The 19,740-nt window shown below is 46.3% G+C and overlaps 1 protein-coding gene across 8 annotated transcripts in view; it reads right to left on the reverse strand.

Annotated features, from left to right (window-relative positions):
* Positions 1 to 703: 703 nt before the first annotated feature.
* Tiam1 (TIAM Rac1 associated GEF 1) overlaps positions 704 to 19,740 on the reverse strand; it is a 403,079-nt gene continuing 384,042 nt past the window's right edge. For all 8 annotated transcript variants that reach the window (XM_015987745.3, XM_076549156.1, XM_076549155.1 and 5 more), the window contains 6 exons: positions 16,642 to 16,750; positions 12,900 to 12,958; positions 12,353 to 12,455; positions 8,699 to 8,786; positions 6,601 to 6,773; positions 704 to 3,229 (listed from right to left, as the gene is read on the reverse strand). In XM_015987745.3, coding sequence (XP_015843231.1) covers positions 2,760 to 3,229; positions 6,601 to 6,773; positions 8,699 to 8,786; positions 12,353 to 12,455; positions 12,900 to 12,958; positions 16,642 to 16,750 — 1,002 coding nt within the window. In that variant the 3' untranslated portion in view covers positions 704 to 2,759. The remainder of the gene's footprint in view (positions 3,230 to 6,600; positions 6,774 to 8,698; positions 8,787 to 12,352; positions 12,456 to 12,899; positions 12,959 to 16,641; positions 16,751 to 19,740) is intronic.

Consider the following 19,740-nt stretch of genomic DNA (forward strand, 5'->3'; position numbering starts at 1 on the left):
TCCTTGACGCCGCCTCCTGAGTGCTGAGATTACAGGCAGGTGCCTCCATGCCTGGCCACAAGAATTAGTTAAAAAAAAAAATAATAATTCTGGGCCACCAAGATGGCTCAGCAGGTAAAAGCAATACTACACCTCATTACCTGAGCTCAATCTCTGGGACGTGTGCTGAAAGGAAGGACCAGCTTCTGTGGGCCGCCTCTCTAACCTCCACAGGCACATCATGACACACACACACACACACAGTGGGCTGTTCCTCTAACTTCCATAGGCACACCATGACATGCATGTACACACACACACACACACACACACACACACACACACACACACACTCACACAGTGAATTGTCCCTCTAACCTCCACAGGCATACCATGACATGCATGTGCACACACACACACACACACACACACACACACACACACACACACAGTGGGCTGTTCCTCTAACTTCCATAGGCACACCATGACATGCATGTACACACACACACACACACACACACACACACACACACACACTCACACACAGTGAATTGTCCCTCTAACCTCCACAGGCACACCATGACATGAATGTGTGCACACACTCACACACACACACACACACACTAATGTAATTTAAGAAGAAAAGACAACTGCAGGAATTTTCCCTCCTACATTGAGTTCACATCCTCATCCTTCTATCCAAAAAGGCACAGGGTCACCCAGGCCCTTTTCAGCATTTTATTGTTGGACAGGCATTTACAACGTTCCATTCATAGACCTAAAAACATAAAAATAGACCTTCTTTCAGCTTATAAAAGAAATATATAAGAACTTTTGACACAGACACATCATGACCTTATGTACAAGAGACAATGGCACCTGTCGAAGCACCAGACGATCCAGTATTTTCCGATGGATGCATTGCAGGGAGACTAGAAAAACGTGACTTTCCGACGCCTCTGCTTCAGTTTCCCATCAGGACGCAATCGACCCCGAGATGATATGAACAATGAAGTGATACAAAGGGCATAGAAACCATTCTAAAGCTTTTTAAGAAAACCAGAAGATATAGCAAAAACTTTAATAGAATAAAACTTTGAAAAGATCAAGCTCAAAGCCCTGGAAACCCGAAAGGGGGGTGGGGGTGGTGGGGGGGCAGAGGGGGGGGGGGAGCAGGAAAGCAAGCGGGGGCTTAGAGCGTCGTGTTCTGAACTCTATCTGGAAATATAAAGTCATAACTGATTCTTATAAAATATAATTGCTAAAGCTACTATAAAATTCAGGTCTTTAAAGTACCTACTGATGTATCAAACACCAAATAGATATAGATATATATATATATAGATATATATATTTTTTTTATTTCCAAAAAGAAAGTTTTCATATTATTTAAACCCTTCTTAGGGAATGGACATCATGAAATGGGGAGGAGGAGGGAGGAACACAAAGCTATAAACCTTTTCTTAAAAAAATGAAAGTGCTATCATGGGTTTTTGCTCTTCCTATTTGGACATCCATTTAGAAGATTAGGCCTCTTAGCAAGTTTACCCTGTTTCGTTGGCATGGAGTAAATGTTAACCACAAAGGACGTTTTTTGAAGAGGTTCTGAGACCATGGACTGTCAGGGAAGGGGGAAGTCACCTATGGATGAAGATGCAATTTTGATGAGAAAAAAAAATCAATGATCGCCATGGCAACCCCATGAGGAGGAGGCTACCCTCTCCTGCCATGTGCAACAGACACACACACACTACCCCATTCCCTGTCCCTGGAATCCAACCAAACTCCCATCTCAAATATAGATTCATACATTTAAAAAAAAAAAATCTGTTTCTCAGGAAAAAAAAAAAGTTTATTCTTAGCATGAGCTTCTTGTGGGCCATTTATATATAAATATAAAGTCATCATGCCTCGCTCGCTCTGCAAAAGGTTATATCCTCGTTTTCAGACTGAGTTACACCTAACAATGTAAAATTCTCATCTCTTTGTGCCCCTGCATCTCAAGGAAAATACAAAAAAATAGTGTTTTTTTTTTCTTCTCTCTCTCTCAGTGATAAATTTGGATCCCTTTCCCAAGAGTTTGGCATCTTTTATAATTCTCTGCAAAACTAGAGCTTCCAAACACTGACGTAGAATAAGACCCTCTATAGACATAAACAAAAGAAAAAAATCATAAAAGGCTCATCACACAAACAACCACCCCTGCCTCACACATTCTTAAAGTACACAGATATTCTCAGACACTGAAGAGGAAGAGTCAGGATACTGTAAGCTGCACAGATGTGTGGATTTGCTGTGTGTGTGTGTGTGTGTGTGTGTGTATGTGTGTGTGTGTGTGTGTGTGTGTGTGTGAAGGTGGTTGGTCCCCAGCTAAGAGACTGGATTCAGAGAGCTGTGGCAGCTTGTGTACGCCACCCTGTCCCTCGGACACTCTGCTTTGATGGCTGGGCTGGGGACAATTTGATGGCCACTGCTGTAGATTCTTTGTTCTAATTCTTCAGGCCCTGACGAACTGAGAATAAATAAAAGCCCTTGGTAATGTACAGAAGGTAGGACTCGAGCTTAGTTGGGATTCTGAACAATTCTCTCCGATGTCATTAAGAAAGATAAAGGTGGGTGGCTACCTGGCTTCAGACCTGAGTCAGCTGCCAAAATCTGTGTGCAAGAGTGTGACCTAAGGGGACATTCTCGTGGACGGCACAGGAGGGTGAGCAGAGTGGGGGGTGGGGGTGGGGGTGCGGCATCGTATCTACACACGGTCTCTAAAGAGACAAAGGTAGTCAGATCTCAGTATTAAGTTTCCTGGAGGGGGCAAAGTCTTCACGCCTAACCCAAATGACTTCCTCGCTCGCGCTCTCCAGGCCTCCGTTGATGCCGGACAGGGCGGCTTGCTTCTTGAGCTGTGTCATGCGGGATGCGTGGCTATCGAGGGTTCTCCGGCCTCGGGCCCGCTGACTGATGGAGGCAGCCTGAAGCTGCTCCGGCAGGTCTCTGTCCTCTGAGGCGCCCTTCACCGACTCACAGAACTCGTCATCGTCACTGAGGATGTCTGTCTCCTTGATGTCATCCTGCTCCTCATACTGAGCAAGATCAAACTGTTCCTCTACCCATCGGTCAGTGTCCCCGCCACCGGGGGGCTGCTGGGGCTCTTTCTCCGGGCTGCTAGCCGAGACGGCATCGGAGTCAATGGTAAACCTGTTTCGGGCCAGTCGCCGCCTCCTCCTCCCAAGAGACTTGCTTGGGGCAGACACTGCACACACACACAGAAATATAAAAATAAACCCCCACATGCTTTACCATGAGATGAAAATCCAGCAAGCAAAGATAAGAAACATAAAAGGTAAATGGGCTTCGGGAGTCTCAGGTCTAGCCCCTACCATCCTGGTGTCTGCCTTACTCAGATCTCTAGACTACAGATGGTATTACAAGGATGGGCCCAGAGGATAAAGGGTGAGGGTAGGACCACACTAGAGGCTGTAGGTGATGGGGAGGGAAATAATCTACTCCAACCTGTGCACCCGTAAGACAGACAACACAGAGGCCTGCTGCTCCCCTCCATGTCAGATCTGTGACTGTCCTCAACACAGCTGTGCCGTGGCACAGACCTGCGGAGGATCTCCTGGTTATCCCAGGGTCACTCGGCTAGAATAGAGGTCTCTAGTAAGCCTGAGAGGGGCTCCTAGGTTTTGCTGTCTGTGTAGACATCGCCATGCTGTCAGGAGCACTGGGCTGTGACACTGCTTTCTTGAGACTCGAGGACCTGCAGGTAGACCGAGGGTACCACAACCCTTTGGAGATTGTCTATGAAGAACCAGGCGTCAGAGACACAGAGCTACCAATCCACCTTTTGTGCCCTCTCTGATAAGGTCCAATAGGAACTCTGAGGCTTAGGTCCTAACTCCTAACCTCATGCTGTGAATCTCCAATTCTCCTGCAGTGCAATTAAGATACCGGCACCTGAGTGGGATGAGAAACAAACAATAGATACCCCTCCAGCACCGAGGAACCAAGAAAGTTACTCCAAGTTACAATCTCTGAGTTTACTCATGTGCCCCACTGTCCTCCAGGAAGTCAGGATTACTAAAGGCAAGCAAACAAATAGTGCAATCAACACTCCCAGTGCACACAGGCGTGCGTGCACACACGCGCGCGCACGCGGGCACACACGCTGGCTGCTATGGTAGTGCCACTTCTCCTGGAGGAATGAAGTGGCTGCCGCATCGGGCACCCTGAGGTGAGAGGCAGCGCAGGGTTTCCATGGAGGAAGCGCCTCCCTCCCACACCAGCCAGGAGCTGCCATCCTGAAACCCGAGTCTCACAAGCAGGGCAAGGGCTTCAGACCTGCCACAGGCTACCTACCTACTGTCCCCTTCTGAGTGCTCACGAACTCCAAACAAACGGACACCGCTCTTGTTTAAAGTGGGGACTAGGCAAAATGGGAGCAAATGGAAAACTATTTCTCCATTGGGAAAAAGCAAAACCACCTCTTCACTCTGAGCCTAATCCACTGTAGTACAGCCTGGCTTTCCCCAAGCGCTACATTTGAATGACGCCGATTCACCGTCGGCCTCCTGGAAACGTGTGAATGATCCTCATGATGAAGTATCCTGTGGCCGAGTGTGCTCATGGCCGCACCTTTGAAATGTGTCACAGTAAGATGGCACATACAGGTGACAGAGGGGTAAGCAATGGTAAAAATACAGCAAAATGTTAATTATAGAATATAGATAGAGGGACAAATTCTTTTATCTGCTCCATGAATCTCAAACTTTTCGTAGGGAAACTGTAGACTATGGAAAAGTTGAGCTCAGGGCTGAAGTAACCACACTTCAGAGTGAGTATGGAGGCAGTGCATTTGTCTGCTGTCCAAGATGCACACAGCTCTTATGAAATGCAGAATGAATCGGGGCTGTCGGTCCTTTATGGAAAGGTCACTCAGTCACCCAGCTAGCATTAGTGGGTCCCTCTCAGTCTCAGGGAGACAGTCTTTGCCTGAACCACTGAAGTGCCATTTCATCAATCATGGGACATGGATACTGTGATGAGAGCGAGTTACTTCAAAAGCACAGTAAATAGAAACGGTTTTCAGCCAAAAATGAGCCATCAGGCAGAAAAGAAAAAAAAAACTAAAGCAAAAAAACCTTTCAATCGGACAAATCCAGCAGGCTATGACATCATGGCTTTCTCTTGATGGTCATAACAATTTAGGGCAAGGAGTGTGTTTTATTTCCAAGAACCTCTCAGGAGAAAGACTTTGGTATCTCCTATAGACAAAATGTGTTTGTGTGTATATGTGGGGTTTTTTGTTCTTTGTGGTTTTTTTGTTTGTTTGTTTTGCAAATGCACTTCTGAATTTAGGTTCCTACGTTAACAATAGAAGCCTGGGCATTAGTGGTGAGGGTCCCTGAGATTGGAGCATATTTCCCAATCAAACATCCCTCAGTAAGCAAGAGTGGCACATAAAACACTACAACAAATTTTTCTTGCCATGAAGTGATGAACTGATTTTATAGGGGTACACCTTGAGAAATTGTGGGTCTGGATCTATGTATGACTCAGGCTATCTGGAGACCCTTACAGCTTGTTGGTATTGGGTTATAGGTTTTCAATAAGCATACCAACTGGCTGAAAAACAGACTTAAGGCAGCCTCCACCAACATTCATTAGTTAAACTCAAGGTAACTAAAGAATGTAATAGCCTGTGTCAAGGTAGGTTATGCCTATGAAGTCTACAGTGAGTCACAGCCCTTCATGAACCTCTGCGATGGAATTGAGAACCGGTGGGAAGGTAATTGGGTCAAAGGTAGAAATCTTTTTGGCAAATGTAAAGGCAATTTCTTTCAATGGACCCCTCCCTGAAAAGCTCTGGGCTGCCTCTTAGGAAAGGAGCGATTAGAATGTTGATGGTACTAAGTCTAGTGTGGGGACACATCACTCTCGCTGGTATGCTGTATTGCCATTTGCACATGGTGGCAATGGTGTTCCTTCCTCGTTGCTCCAGACATGGGATGAATCCTCTAGGAGCATTTACTGGGGCCCAATTAAACTCGCCACTCTTCTTTTCCCAACTGAAACCTTCCCCGAATTAACACCAAGACTGAAACTAAAACTTGCGGGCACAAAACAAGGTCAACACCTTCTGCATCACCTGGCCTACCATGCCTGAGCATTGACTCCTCCCTGAGAACAGGCTATGTCTTCGGCCAGGCTCTGAAGTCACTGTGTTCTCAGAACAGTGGGCTATGACCTCGCCGACACTCAGCTCACTGCTTTTCACTCAACAAAGCTGGCTGACATGCAAAGCAGCGCCTCTCATTCCATAAGCAGGCTAAGGGGACCCCTTCCAAAAGAGGATGCGTTGGCTTGCTGGCTTGGCCAATGACAGAGGAGCTCACCAGCCAAAAGGAAGGCAGCAAGCGAAGGCTGAGGGGAGGGGAAGTGAGCAAACCAAGGGAAGAGCCCCCAGGACCCACCAGGGAAGAGACAAGGCAGTGAGCCTCACACCGTGGAAGAATGTACCCTCCATCAGCCCCCAGAGGGCCACACCTAACTCCTGCTCCCTGGAGTCCTACAGTGGAGTTGGGGTGACCGGGATCTTGTAGGTCTGAATCCCCACAGTACCTGCCCTGCTCATGGCTGGCCTGGCGCCTTTTAGCGCACATAATCTCTTGCCTCCAAAAGGGACATACTGCTGGGCGGAGGGGAGGCTTTCCGTTTTGAGGAGCTGTCTTCTGTGTTTATCGCGAAGGATCGAATGTACAGCCTTCAGGAAATCCTTTCGGCTCTCTGGGGAGCTATGAAAAAGAAGATTTACACATGTTAGGAAGCCAGTACTCAACAGCGGTCATTTATAAAGCCATCAGGTACGGCCAAACAAATATCCCCAAGGGCAAAGCGAAAGAGGGGACGCCTCAGATTTCGATGCTTGGCTGCCTCCTTACGGCAGAGATAGAACACACAATCTCTCCTAGCTTCATGCTTTGCAAATTATCTTCTACTGCCAATTTGGGACAGAGTCCCACCAGTGATGAACAGATAACGGACAAAGGTGTTTTATACCAGGAAGTTGCCAAAATTCTGCTCTCTATACTCAAGTCATAGATTTCCATGTAAAATGTCATTAAGAAAAAGTGGAGCACAAGGCTCTTGCAGCTTTGCAGAACACCCACCAAAAGGGCTCTCCCAATGTGCTCACTCTCGCCTGTTAAACAGCAACCCCTCCCACGGCCCGATCCACACATTAACTGTTACGGCTAGACTCTACGATGAAATCTGCTAAGTACAAAAAGTAGATGCGAGGTGAGAGTTATTTTTAAACTCAGTATGTGTGTGTGCATACACATATGTACTCATGTACAAACACACACATGTGCACACTCACACAACCTTCTGAGACAGGGTCTCACTCTGTCGCCCGGCGTGGCCTGAAACTTGAGATCCTCAAGCCTCCAGGGTCTCGATGAGGAGACTGCAGGCATGTGCCACTCACTGGGCCTGACAAAGTGCTCCCGGGTTTCACAAGGTGTTTCACCTAGCATTCTTTATAAACACTAAATACAGAATTAGGCTTGCTGGATGCGCTGCAGCATTTACCAACAAAACTGCCAACAACTAGACTGCATAAAGACCAGCATGAACAGATGGGGAAAGGAGGCACTCCAAGCGTGAGGACTATGTGGAAATTTCTGAGTCCTCCGACAGCTTTCTGGACACCGGGCCTTTGTCAGCCCCAGGAACCAACGCAGAGACGATATGGTAAACACGTAACATAGGTTGTGACCCATCTGAATGTGGATATTGAAAATGTCCAATGTATTTTCTGTAATGATCTGGGCAAAACATCCTCTATCAATCTTGGCTGCCCTCAGTCTGACTAAGGAGGCGATGAGCATGAGGAATGGAATAGATCTAATGTTTGATAAATGTACCTTCTTACTATAGTAGCAACAACATTTAAAATACTTTTAAATAACATTCGAAATAAAATGAATAATCATGACGATATTGGTTCTATTATCATGTTAAGCAATGCATAGCATACTACTACTCCATGTATTAGATAATACTCCAAGTATTAGTTAATAAATACTGAGTCAATTAATGAGTACACATGATTAATTAAATATGGATCATATTTAAAGCCAAATGGGATGGCATCTGCCATTTTTATATTTCTAGAGGAATAGAGGAAAAGACAGAAAGAGGAGGAGGAGGCAGAGGACAAAGGAAGGAGAGGGAACAATTACTAATAACAATAAATAAGAGAAACCCATGTTACAAGTCATTCAAAATCTGCCTGCGGTCAACAGAGGCCCGTGTCCCTGTATGTAAGGGTCTCTAAAGGTTAAGAACGCTAGTGAGACCTTCAGCCCCTATTCCCTCACACAGCAGACTCTCAGAGACGTGCACACAGTGTATGCAAGCGTCAGATGAGCACCCCAAGGCAACCTCGTCAATCACCCTGCTCTACAGAGAGTAAACACGGGAAGAGTGCCATCTTCAGAATGCTCACTACACTGGAAATCCCCGTCTTCTTTTAGAAAGCCGGTGAATTAGCCAGGCTCCCGACTGCGTTCTAATGAAGGCAGTTTTCATTTCCACAACTACTATTACATGGCAAGTGTTAACTCTCTGAGAGGAGGCTCGGGCTGGTCTGCAGCACAGAGACGGAAGGAGGACAGTCCCTGGGCCGGGGCTTGACCCCCAGAACCTGGCTCACCTGCAGCAGAGGTGGAAGACCCGCTCTGGCCTCCCTTCCGATTCCGACTTCACGTGGACAATTTCACATACAGCATTTGCCTCTGCGTCTAGATATGTTAAAATAAGGTCACGTCAGGCATAGTTTAGTAGACTCATTGACATGTTTTTACAGATGAACTTTTCATGCTTGGTATCTGCTAAAATAATGCAAAGCAGCCCGAGACCAAAGTTACTTCATTCCACCCTGAGCTAAAGAGCAGGCACCAGAAGTCCAATGAATGCTATAAAAAAAACAACCACAAGAAACAACAGAGAAGGGGCTGGAGGGATGGGGGGGGGGGGGTAAGAGCTTGAGGCTCTTGCAGAAGACTGGAGGAAAGCTCCCAACATGCACATCAGGTGACTTAGAACCGCCTGTAACTCCAGCTCCAGGGGACCTGACGCCCTCTTCTGGCCTCTGCAAGTACCCTTCATGTATACACACACATACACACATACACACATACACACATACACACATACACACACACACACACACACACACAAGATAAATCTTAATAAAACACTATGAAAATCTTCTAGATGGTCTAAAACAGTAGTTTTCAACCTGTGGGTTGCAACCTCTGGGGTCTAGTGACCCTTTCATGGGGTCATCTAAGATCATCGGAAAACACAGATATTTGCATTATAATTCATAACAGCAGCAAAATTACAGTTATGAAGTAGCAATGAAAATAATGCTATGGTTGGGGGCGGCCAGAGCATGAGGAGCTGTGTTAAAGGGTCGCAGCGTTAGGAAGGTCGAGGACCACTGGTCTAAAAGGGTCACAACTGAAAAGGCCATTCTCTTCTTCCAGCCTCTTCGGCTGAACTATTTCAGTGAGGTGCTAAGTTCTTCTGGACTACACAGTGCCTAGTACTCCAGTCATATCTTCATCAGGCCAAGGGCACGAGGAGGCCAGCACTGGGGTATGGTTTTCGAGTCCTCTCCTTACGTGACCACACCTAGTGCCCAGATAGGCTACCCAGGCACCTTAAACAGACTTCGCCACTAGCCATCCGGCCTTGTCCACTAAAATGCAAAAGTATACTAAGAAAGTAAGGAACTGCTCTGTATTTTTAAAAATATCTTTTAACATTCATGAATTTACTGTGAGCACACCTACACACACTCAAGTGTGCACACACATGCATGCACGCACAAACTCACAAACACACACACGCACACACACCCCTGCAAGTAAAAGTCAGAGAACAACTTGTGAGATTCTGTTTTTTCCTTCCTCCCCGTAGGTCCTGGAGATCAAACCCAGGTCATCAGGGTTGGCGGCCGAAGAGCCAGCTACTCTTGGTAGAACTCACGGGTGCAGAACCCACGGATCTATAGGGCCGGCTCCACTGGCTGGAGCTCATTCCTGCAGACAATGCTGCATTATGTGAAGTCATGAATAAAGTGTAGTGAAAGGGGCCATTCACTACAGAGACTTCGACACCTCGAGGTCTCTGTCTCACCCAGTGGTTCAGAAGCCTGGCCACGAACTCTCTCCTGTGGCTCCATCATCTAACTCTCCCTCTGCCCAAATTCCCCAAACTAAGACAAAAATCTGAAAACCCCAAGTACTGATTCTTAAATTCACTGGAATGTACCTCATAATGTTACATTGTGGCTAGTCTTTTTAATTCAATTAAAATATGCTTTTATCTAGAAGGCTTTAAATTTGATTTGAATGAAAAAAACAGAGGTTGGGAGGAAGAAATGTCATTAGCACAAAGACTGCCTTGTTTTCAGAATGTGAAGTCTTTATGTGTCTTAGTCCTTAATTAAGGCAAAATTCCTGGCTAAAAAGCCTACAGCCTGCCTCAGAAACCAGCCTCCACATTTATAAACCCGGTATGAGGAAACATGATCAGATTAACTCATAAGTCTGTGGCATTAAAAATAAAGACACCAGGGGCTGGAGAGATGGCTCATCAGTTAAGAGACCCGACTGCTCTTCCAGAAGACCCGGCTTCATGTCCCAGCAACCACATGGCAGCTCACAACTGCATCCCCAGTTGCAGGGGATCTGACACCCTCTTCTGGCTTCGGCAAGCACTGCATGCACACGGAGTACAGAATACCAGCAAATGAAACTCATAAGAAAAGTTTTAAAGAGACATTACTAGCATTTCAGTGTCTAAACCTCAAAATACTATCACAGCTGCTACAGACCTATGATCCAAAAGCACCTGCAAATTTACACATAAATCAAGTTTGAGAAGCACACCATCCGGAATCCCTAAGAACAATTTTGAAGAAAACACACGCAGGCATCCACTTAGCTCTCTCACTTATTTGGTTCACTCATTCATTAATTCACTAGTTAATGAAGCTGCTTAAAAAGAAGTAGTGCTGTGGGATGTCTTTCTGTATGCTGTGAATGTGTTGCTCTGATTGGTTGATAAATAAAATGCTGATTGGCCAGTAGCCAGGCAGGAAGTATAGGCGGGATAAGCAGACAAGGAGAATTCTGGGGAGTGGAAGGCCGAGTCAGGAGACGCTGCTAGCCACTGCCACCATGAGGAGCAGGATGTGAAGTACTGGTAAGCCATGAACCACGTGGCAAGGTATAGATTGATAGAAATGGGATAATTTAAGATATAAGAACTAGATAGCAAGAAGCCTGAGCCATTAGGCCAAACAGTTTAAATAATATAAGTGTCAGTGTGTTTATTTGGGTCTGAGCGGCCGTAGGCCTGGATGGGACTGGAGATAACTCCAGCTACAAAGTAGCGCAGTGAACATTCTAGCACGAGACAGGAGGAGCCCACAAGTCCCTACCCCTAGCTCAGCAGCTGCTGAGAGTCCACCTTCTGAGAGAGAGAGAGAGCGTGCCGGTTTTCTTTAAGGATGTGGTCCTTGGTAAGTCCGCCATGTCCCAGCAGATGACCACACATAGGCAGCACAAATTACACTTGATGAGCACTGGGTTGGTTTTGTTTTTAAAGAGGGCAGGAAGTTGGGAAGGGGTTGGTAGTGGGGGTAGATCTGGAAACAGTTGGGGGGGATGCAAATATAATCAAAACACATTGTACTAAGTTCTTAAAGACTTAATAAAAGGGCCCTAGGGAGATGGCTCAGCAGTTAAAAGCACTCACTGCTCTTGCAGAGGACCCAGCACCCATATGGTGGTTCACAAATATCTGTAACTCGGGTTCCAGAATATCTAATGCCTTCTTCTCGTCTCTAAAGGTACCACCAGGCACACGATGGTGCACATACATCTATACATGCAAGTAATATGCTCATGCACATAAAATAAATATTATGAAAATTAGTGAATCTTCATATAGTTTTATTTTCTATCAATAAATGAAGCAATGGAGATGGAGGGAAGAGTTAGTTATGCATAGAAGATAAAAGCTGGGCGGGCAGACCCAGGATGAGTAAACAACTCACACACATAAGAAATGGGAACCCAGGGCCAGAGAGACAGCTCAGCAGGTGAGGGTGCCTGCTGCCAAACCTGATGACTTCTGAGTCCCACGCTGTAGAGAGGACGAGAACCAGCTGCTGCAAGTTGTCCCCTTACCTCCCCAGAAGTGACACGGCACATATGTGTGTGCACATACAAACACACCCAACTCTTTAACGTAAAAACAGAAGTGGGAACCCGGCACACACTAGACTCACCTGCAGTGGGTAGAGCTCGGACTTGCAAAGCTTCAGTAGGGATCATGTGGCGAAACCGGAAAGGGTCCCACTCCTCGTAGATTGACAGCCTGTGAGAGCCAACCTGCGGGAGAGAAGCAGCAAGGTCATCTCCATGGACCAGCTCCCCACACTTCCCACATCAGCAGCAGACTCAGGACCTCAGCACAAGCCAAAGGACCATCGCATCCCCCTCACGCACTCTGGGTTTCACTGGCAGATGGGAGAGGTTGCATGAGAAATACGATGTTGTGCCAATGGCTAATTAAAGGCAGAGGAGAGGGAGAGAGAGGGAGAAGCTCATTAAAAACAAAAACTGAGGCCACTAGGGAAGGGCAGAAGTGGCATTAGGAGGGCTCTGGCCATGGGAGGCTCCGCACGCATTCACGTGCATCTTCTACCCATGAGCCTGTCTGCTGGAAGGAAGCTAGTCAGGATCTCTTAGAAAGGAGAGAAGAGGCTTTTGGAGACACAACTGAGAAGCAGACACAGGCACTTGGAAACTACGGGATGAAGCAAGAGCACTTACAAGTTTCTTCTTCTGTTTGGAACCATCTTTATACACAAGGACCACAGCAGTTTTGAAGACTGCAAGAGAAAGATCATAAAAGCAGTTACAGCAGGAAATGCATGGCTTCCTCCCTTGACTATGCTGACTTCCAGCGGTACTGTATTGCTATAGTTAGGAGAGCATGGAGATGCCCGGTAGTGGACTGCTACCCACCTTGACCCTATTTACCACCTCTGAACGTCAAAGCCTGCTGTGAAAAAACGTTTCTACCTTTAATCTGAGTAGAGGAAGCCTAAATAAATGGAAATATCTTTTACTCCCCTCCACCAAAAAATGCATTTTAGCTTTGTTATTTTAAGGTTATAACTTAGCTGTGCTAACATTAGTAGTTGGAAGACAAGTACAAATGCCTCTAATAACTATTTAAGGTAATTTGCATTTATACAAATTCAGGCCCTCTCTATCTCTCCTCCTCACTCTATATCTAACACACACGTGGTATTTATAATTCAGGAAATAAATTTCATCTTTTTGACCTAACGAAATGAAAATGAGTTAATGAAATAGAACATAAGTCCAGTTCTTCCCAATAGAGTAAGCCCCTTTGGAGCAATGAACACAGAGAGCTCTTACACTTTTAAAAATGGGGTGGGATGGAAAAGACCATCCCTGGTCCTTTGTGTCAGTGTTGGCCATAGTTTAAATGTCTGTTTCCCCAAAAATCTGTATGTTGAAACTATTCCAAGATTGTAGTGGCTCAGATATTAAAACACTTAGTGCCCAGTGGGCTGTCCCATGTGGGTGGGTTATAACACCTTTAGGAGATGGAGCCTTGCTGGAGGAAGTACATCACTGGAGTCGACTTCCACAGCCACAGCCTTGGTCCACTTCCAGTTTGCTCTCCCTGCTTCCTGGATGTGGTTAAGATGTGACCTCTCAGCCCTGCTCTGGCTGCCTGCTGCCAGCCACGCTTTCTCTCCCACGACAGACTCCCCCTCTGGAACCACAGGCCAAAACAAACTGTCCCTTCTCTACGTTGCCTTGGTCATGGTGTTTGATCACAGACGTGACGGCTTTGGAAGTGGCTGGCACAGGGATCAGCCGCTGTGAGCAGTCAGTCACCGCATAAAAGAGGCTCAGGACATGTGGCTTCTCTGACATGTGAACACAGCTAGAAGACATCTGAAAAGCGGGGTCTGGCTCCCCAGACTCTGTTGCCCCAACATCCCAAAACACGTTCATTCTCTGAGCCTGAGGGAGTCCAGACAAGTAGCAGCTGGAGGAGCCACAGACTGGAGTGTCAGGCATGAATAACCGAGTTCTCAGGGATGGGGCACACTCAGGCTCGGACTCGGGAGACGACCACAAAGTACCTGGCTTGCTTTCCAACTTGCTTTGGGTAGGACGGGCTTCCTTCTGTCAGAGCAGGAGCACTTCCGCCTGCCTCCTGTCTACTCAATGACATCGCTCAAGCCCTTGAGCAAGCCCAAGACCCCTGGCATCCCCGGTCAGCTTCCAACACAACTATCTCTGTGTTTGTGTTTTGTAGTGGTGATCATTGACAGGCAGTACACGAGGCCCCTCTTGTGAGGCAGGGCGCTGGCGGCGGCAAGCCAACATCCACTTTGGAAGAATGCTACACTGTGTCCCAAGACTGGAGTTTTACACCAGAACAAAAGGACAGCCAGGTCGTCACCCAAAGCTGCCCGTTCAATAGTGTTTAACCTACTTCCCTCACGGCCACTCCTCCTTACTTCCGGAGGCATTTCTAGTTAGTTCTGCCTAGCTACTTGAAATCACAGAACTGTCAGAGAGGTCCCCTTTAATGAACTTATCCAAACACTGCTCACCAACACAGGCAGACTTCTCCATAATCCTAATTTTAATTCCTCCGCCTCCTCTCCCTCTCCCTCTCTTTACTGTTACTCTGGAAAAAATCTTGAGCAATGGCGAGTTTGCCTCTAATCACAGACAGAGCCTTTCAAAGGTTCTGTCCCGCAAACCAAAGCCCCAACAAGATGCACTGAGCTGGAGAAAGCAGCAGCTGCTTACAGCTGGGGCAGATGTGCTGGGCTCGGCCTCTCCAATTCAGTTACCTGACGCTGTCCCCTGTGCACAGCCCAGGAGAGAAGGAGCAGGGAATCCAGAGTCCTCTCTGAGCCTTACAGCGAGCGTCACACATGTCCCACACCTTACACCCGACATCTTCTAGACTACCTTCCTGCCACCTCTGTGGGGGACGCTGTTGCCTCACCCATCTTCATCACCGATGGCTGCTCTTGGCTATTCCATCAAATAGGCCATGTTCTTCTTGGTCCAGAGGACGAAGATTTCTAGAGGGCTTCCCACAGAAAAGTCTGCCAACCTCTTACTTCCTCCCACTCAAATTATTCTCAGTTTCTAAATCGACTTCTGACCATATGAAACCTGTAAAACTCAGGGGACAAGACATAAAATATCCTAATCTTGCACTCTGAGCTGCAAGCCTGAGGCGGATGGCTGATTCTCTTACTTCAGTGCCCCACGACCGGTAAGCAACAGTAAGGAGCATGAGAGAGGTGAGTCCCTCTCCAAGTCTCAGAAACACGGAGGTGGGTATCAAAAGGAAGTAAGTCCTACTGCCCCCCAAAACCACTATCAACACTCCCACCCCACCAAACACCTCAGTGCTTCCTGATGTATTCTGTCCTGTTTTCTCACCACATTTTTTTTTTTTTTTTTACTGTGGTTAGATTGAATGCAATATCTTCAAGGGCTTCAGTGGCTCTTTAGAAATTTTAGAAACCTCACTAATTCCTTAATGAGAATGACGTGGCTCTAAGTGGGAGAGCCAGGAAATATTTGTATTTAACATTGATATCCCTGAGCAGTTCCATTTGGGAATTATACCACGGAAAGGAAGAACATTCGGTTACAGAAGCAGTAAGCAACCACTCTCTTCTCAAGCAAACATCAGGTGAGTGGATGCTCACAGCTAAATCCAACCTGAGCCTCGTAGGGATAAAATACACCATAAACAGAAGCAGGGGCTGCTAACCACTTCCTGCTCAGGAACAACCCTGCAAGAGGACATATTCACGCCAACACTGCAAGCCACGAACTGTACCTCCTAAACTCTGCACATTTCCCCGTACATCAGATTAGGTTTCCTTCCCCAAAAGCACAAGTATAATACTCGTAAGTGACCTCCACCTGCACCCCTCTAAATAGCCTATCAAAATAAATAACAAATACGTCTACCTTTACTAGTATTAATAACATGATTGAGCTGTCCCTTACAGCCCATGGAGACCCCAGTCACAACAACAGTTCAGCTGAGAAATGGCCTCCTAAATCTGGGCACTACATAAAACAATGCAGAGCCAGGGAAGAAATGAAAGACCCAGGATCTGGGGTCTCAGAAACCATTGGCTCTTGGTTCTTCATTTGACTTTTCTTCATTAAAAGAAATGTCAATCCATTAAAGACACATGGACTAGCAGATAAAATTATTTTTTAAATAAGATGTTAAAAAAAAAAATTCCTGCCTGCGCAATCTCCACAGCCACGCGCACCCCGCAGCTGAGTGGCCGCCACATTGAACCCATCCAGCGAGAAGGTCTAATTTATGTTCGTTTATATTTATTTGGAAGAATTAGTGGCTGGAGCAGTAAGCTGTAATTAGCTTCCTGGTCATAAACCATCTCTTGGAAAAGGAATACTCTTGTTTGGAAAATAAGTCAGCTGTTCCCCATCCTCGGCACCCTCCTCCGACACATACCGAAAGCTGCCAATTCTGGCTCCTTTTTCCACTTTCCCAGCGAGGCGGGTGGGTTCAGCCAGATGACAGTGGTGTGCAACAGCAGGTCACCCATGCTGAGATCTGCGACCTGAAATCCGGGACACGACAAGCTCAGGAGTGGTGCAAGCCACATGGAGGTTTGATTCAGTTTTAAAATAGGGTTGGCCGATGTCAACTACAGTTCGTGAAAACATTGTTCCTAAAGAACACTTGCTTAGTACGGACACTTAGGTATGGCTAGACAGCTTTATTTGGTCATTCCACAATGTGTATGAATCAAAATATCATACTGTGTGCTATAAATACAGACAGATGGCTTTGACTTACCACAGTTTCAACTTGTAGTGAGCTTATTGAGTAATTAAATATATTTTTTATTTAGACATTTCTAAGTGAACATAGCTTTAGGAGGATATAATCTCATTTTAAGTTTAGAAACATCCAATGCAACATTTATTTATTAATAGACATGAAGGATTTAAAAAGGAACATGGAAAGTGACACAGTGCATTTTAAAGGTCCTTTCTTAGTGTCAGTCAGCACCATCGCCCACTTGAAGCTGTAGATGTCATAATACCTAGCAATGCCAAACAACGTCATTACCTTTGCCTTGTTTGACCTGGAAACAACACGATGACATTTTAATGAAACCAATCTGTTAATTCATATGGCAGGCATGTCCACACTGGAATAGGAATCTCTGAGATTACCAAAAGCCACATAGGGTGCGCAAAAAAAAAAAAATGTTCTTTTTTCCTTTGTTTTATGTTTGTCTACCAAAATTTTAGGAATGAGATGACAAAAGGGTATAAGCCAGGGGTCACAACAGCAAATACGTGAAATCCAGTCTATAAAATTAAAGCTCTTCTACCCAATGAAGACAACTTCTCCAGGAGAACTAACGGCATTGGTGGCCAGTGACAAATACCCCCCAGAAAACTCTGGGAGTGACACCACTGAGTGTAGTCTTCAGGAATTGCGGGATCAAATCAGTTTCCCTTTTCCCAGTTCAGTAAAGAAAACCTTACTTCACTTTAGAAGGGGAAAGCCAAAGCAGAAGTCTGAAGATTTCCTGCTAGACATGTGTGCAATGGACAATGAACTCCTCAGAGACCGTGTGGTCGGTCACATGCTAATCCTGCTCCCTTCACGGTCAAGTACTAACACTCAGCCAAGGGGTTTATTTAGACCCCAACCAGACATGATGACCCAAAGAAGCCAATGGTAGCTTTGTGTTCACACCTGACAGCACCATGGAGGCCATGGTAGCCTTGTGTTCACACCTGACAGCACCATGGAGGCCATTGGTAGCCTTGTGTTCACACCTGACAGCACCATGGAGGCCATGGTAGCCTTGTGTTCACACCTTACAGCACCATGGAGGCCATTGGTAGCCTTGTATTCACACCTGACAGCACCATGGAGGCCAATGGTAGCCTTGTGTTCACACCTGACAGCACCATGGAGGCCATGGTAGCCTTGTGTTCACACCTGACAGCACCATGGAGGCCATGGTAACCTTGTGTTCACACCTGACAGCACCATGGAGGCCAATGGTAGCCTTGTGTTCACACCTGAGAGCACCATGGAGGCCATGGTAGCCTTGTGTTCACACCTGACAGCACCATGGAGGCCATGGTAGCCTTGTGTTCACACCTGACAGCACCAAGGTTCTTCCGGTTGCCTGTCAAGGAGGATCTGAAAACATTCAATGAAAAATCCCACGAAGAGACATCCCTGCACTTTAAATTGACAACATCCCAGACAATGTGATGAGACCTCCCACCACCCCTCTTCGTTCTTCCTGAGACTGGAACTATCCAGAGTACCCACACCAGATGTGCCACTTGCCCAGCTATCACTTAGTAGCCATCTGAAATATCAAGTCACCTGTTATGATATCACGATATTTGGTTTAATAAATGGCTCCAAAGCCTAAGAGTAATGATGCTATCAATTTTGATATAAAAAGCCAAGGTGCTTCTTTCCCATTCAGAAGACAAAAGATTTCAACTTAACTGAGGGGGAGAAACATCACAGCTCAACTATCCATGACATTGTGAGCCAACCAAGCTTTATTCTAGTTTTGCTGTCCTGTCAAACTGCAAAGGCATGGCCACGTGGCCACCAGGTGTGGGAAGCGCATCATTAAGGTAGAAATGGTGTCTAACTAGTGTGTATGTAGAGGAAAGGTATGTGGGATACCTAGGGATTTAGGACTACCACAGATTCAGGTGCTCCCTGGAAGTCTTGGAGCATAAGTCATGTATAAAGTTCTCTTGGAATCATCTACCCACTTCCCAAAGTGGCAAAAATCAATTACAACCTCCTCTCCCCCATCCGAGTTAGGGTTTGCAATGTGATAAACAAACACCATGATCAAAAGCAGCTTGGGATTGCAGTCCACCATGGAGGGTGGTTATGGCAGGAAAGAACACACGGCAGGGACCTGGAGGCTGGACCTGGAGCAGAAGCCATGGAGGAGTGCAGCTTACCGGCTTGCCCAGCCTGATTTCTCAAGTAACTCAGGACCTCCTGTCCAGGGATGGCACTGCTCTGCTGTGGACTGGACCCTCTCACACCAATTATGAATCAAGGATGTGCCCTACAAACTTGCCTATAGGCAATCTGTCGAGGCATTTTCTCAATTAAAATTCCTCTTCCCAAGTAATTCGACTTCTAATTGACAAAAAAAATTAGCACTCCCTTTTCCCACTGAGAAATGCTTTCTGCAGTGTAATTACAGGTGAGAGGATCATCTGGGATCTATGTAAGCATGTCCCAGGACAAGAGTCTACAACTATCACAGTCCATGATCTCACCTATGGAAGCACTAGAAACCACTGTAAGTTCTTCAAATATGCCTCTTCAGGCACTGACCTGCTGACCACTCACTTCAGTTCTTGAGGTCTGTAAAAATTAAGCCCAATTCTCTCTTCATTAAGTCAATATTTCAAACATTGGAAAGCTTGATACTTCATTTCCAGAGAACAAACAGCTCCCGTTGACATTGTGGCACAGGACCTCAAGGTGTTCCTACGATGTTTATGCATAGCAACAACCTGGCAGCCCGTCAAC

Source organism: Peromyscus maniculatus, chromosome 12, assembly GCF_049852395.1.
Source record: "Peromyscus maniculatus bairdii isolate BWxNUB_F1_BW_parent chromosome 12, HU_Pman_BW_mat_3.1, whole genome shotgun sequence".
NCBI classification, from domain to species: Eukaryota; Metazoa; Chordata; class Mammalia; order Rodentia; family Cricetidae; genus Peromyscus; species Peromyscus maniculatus.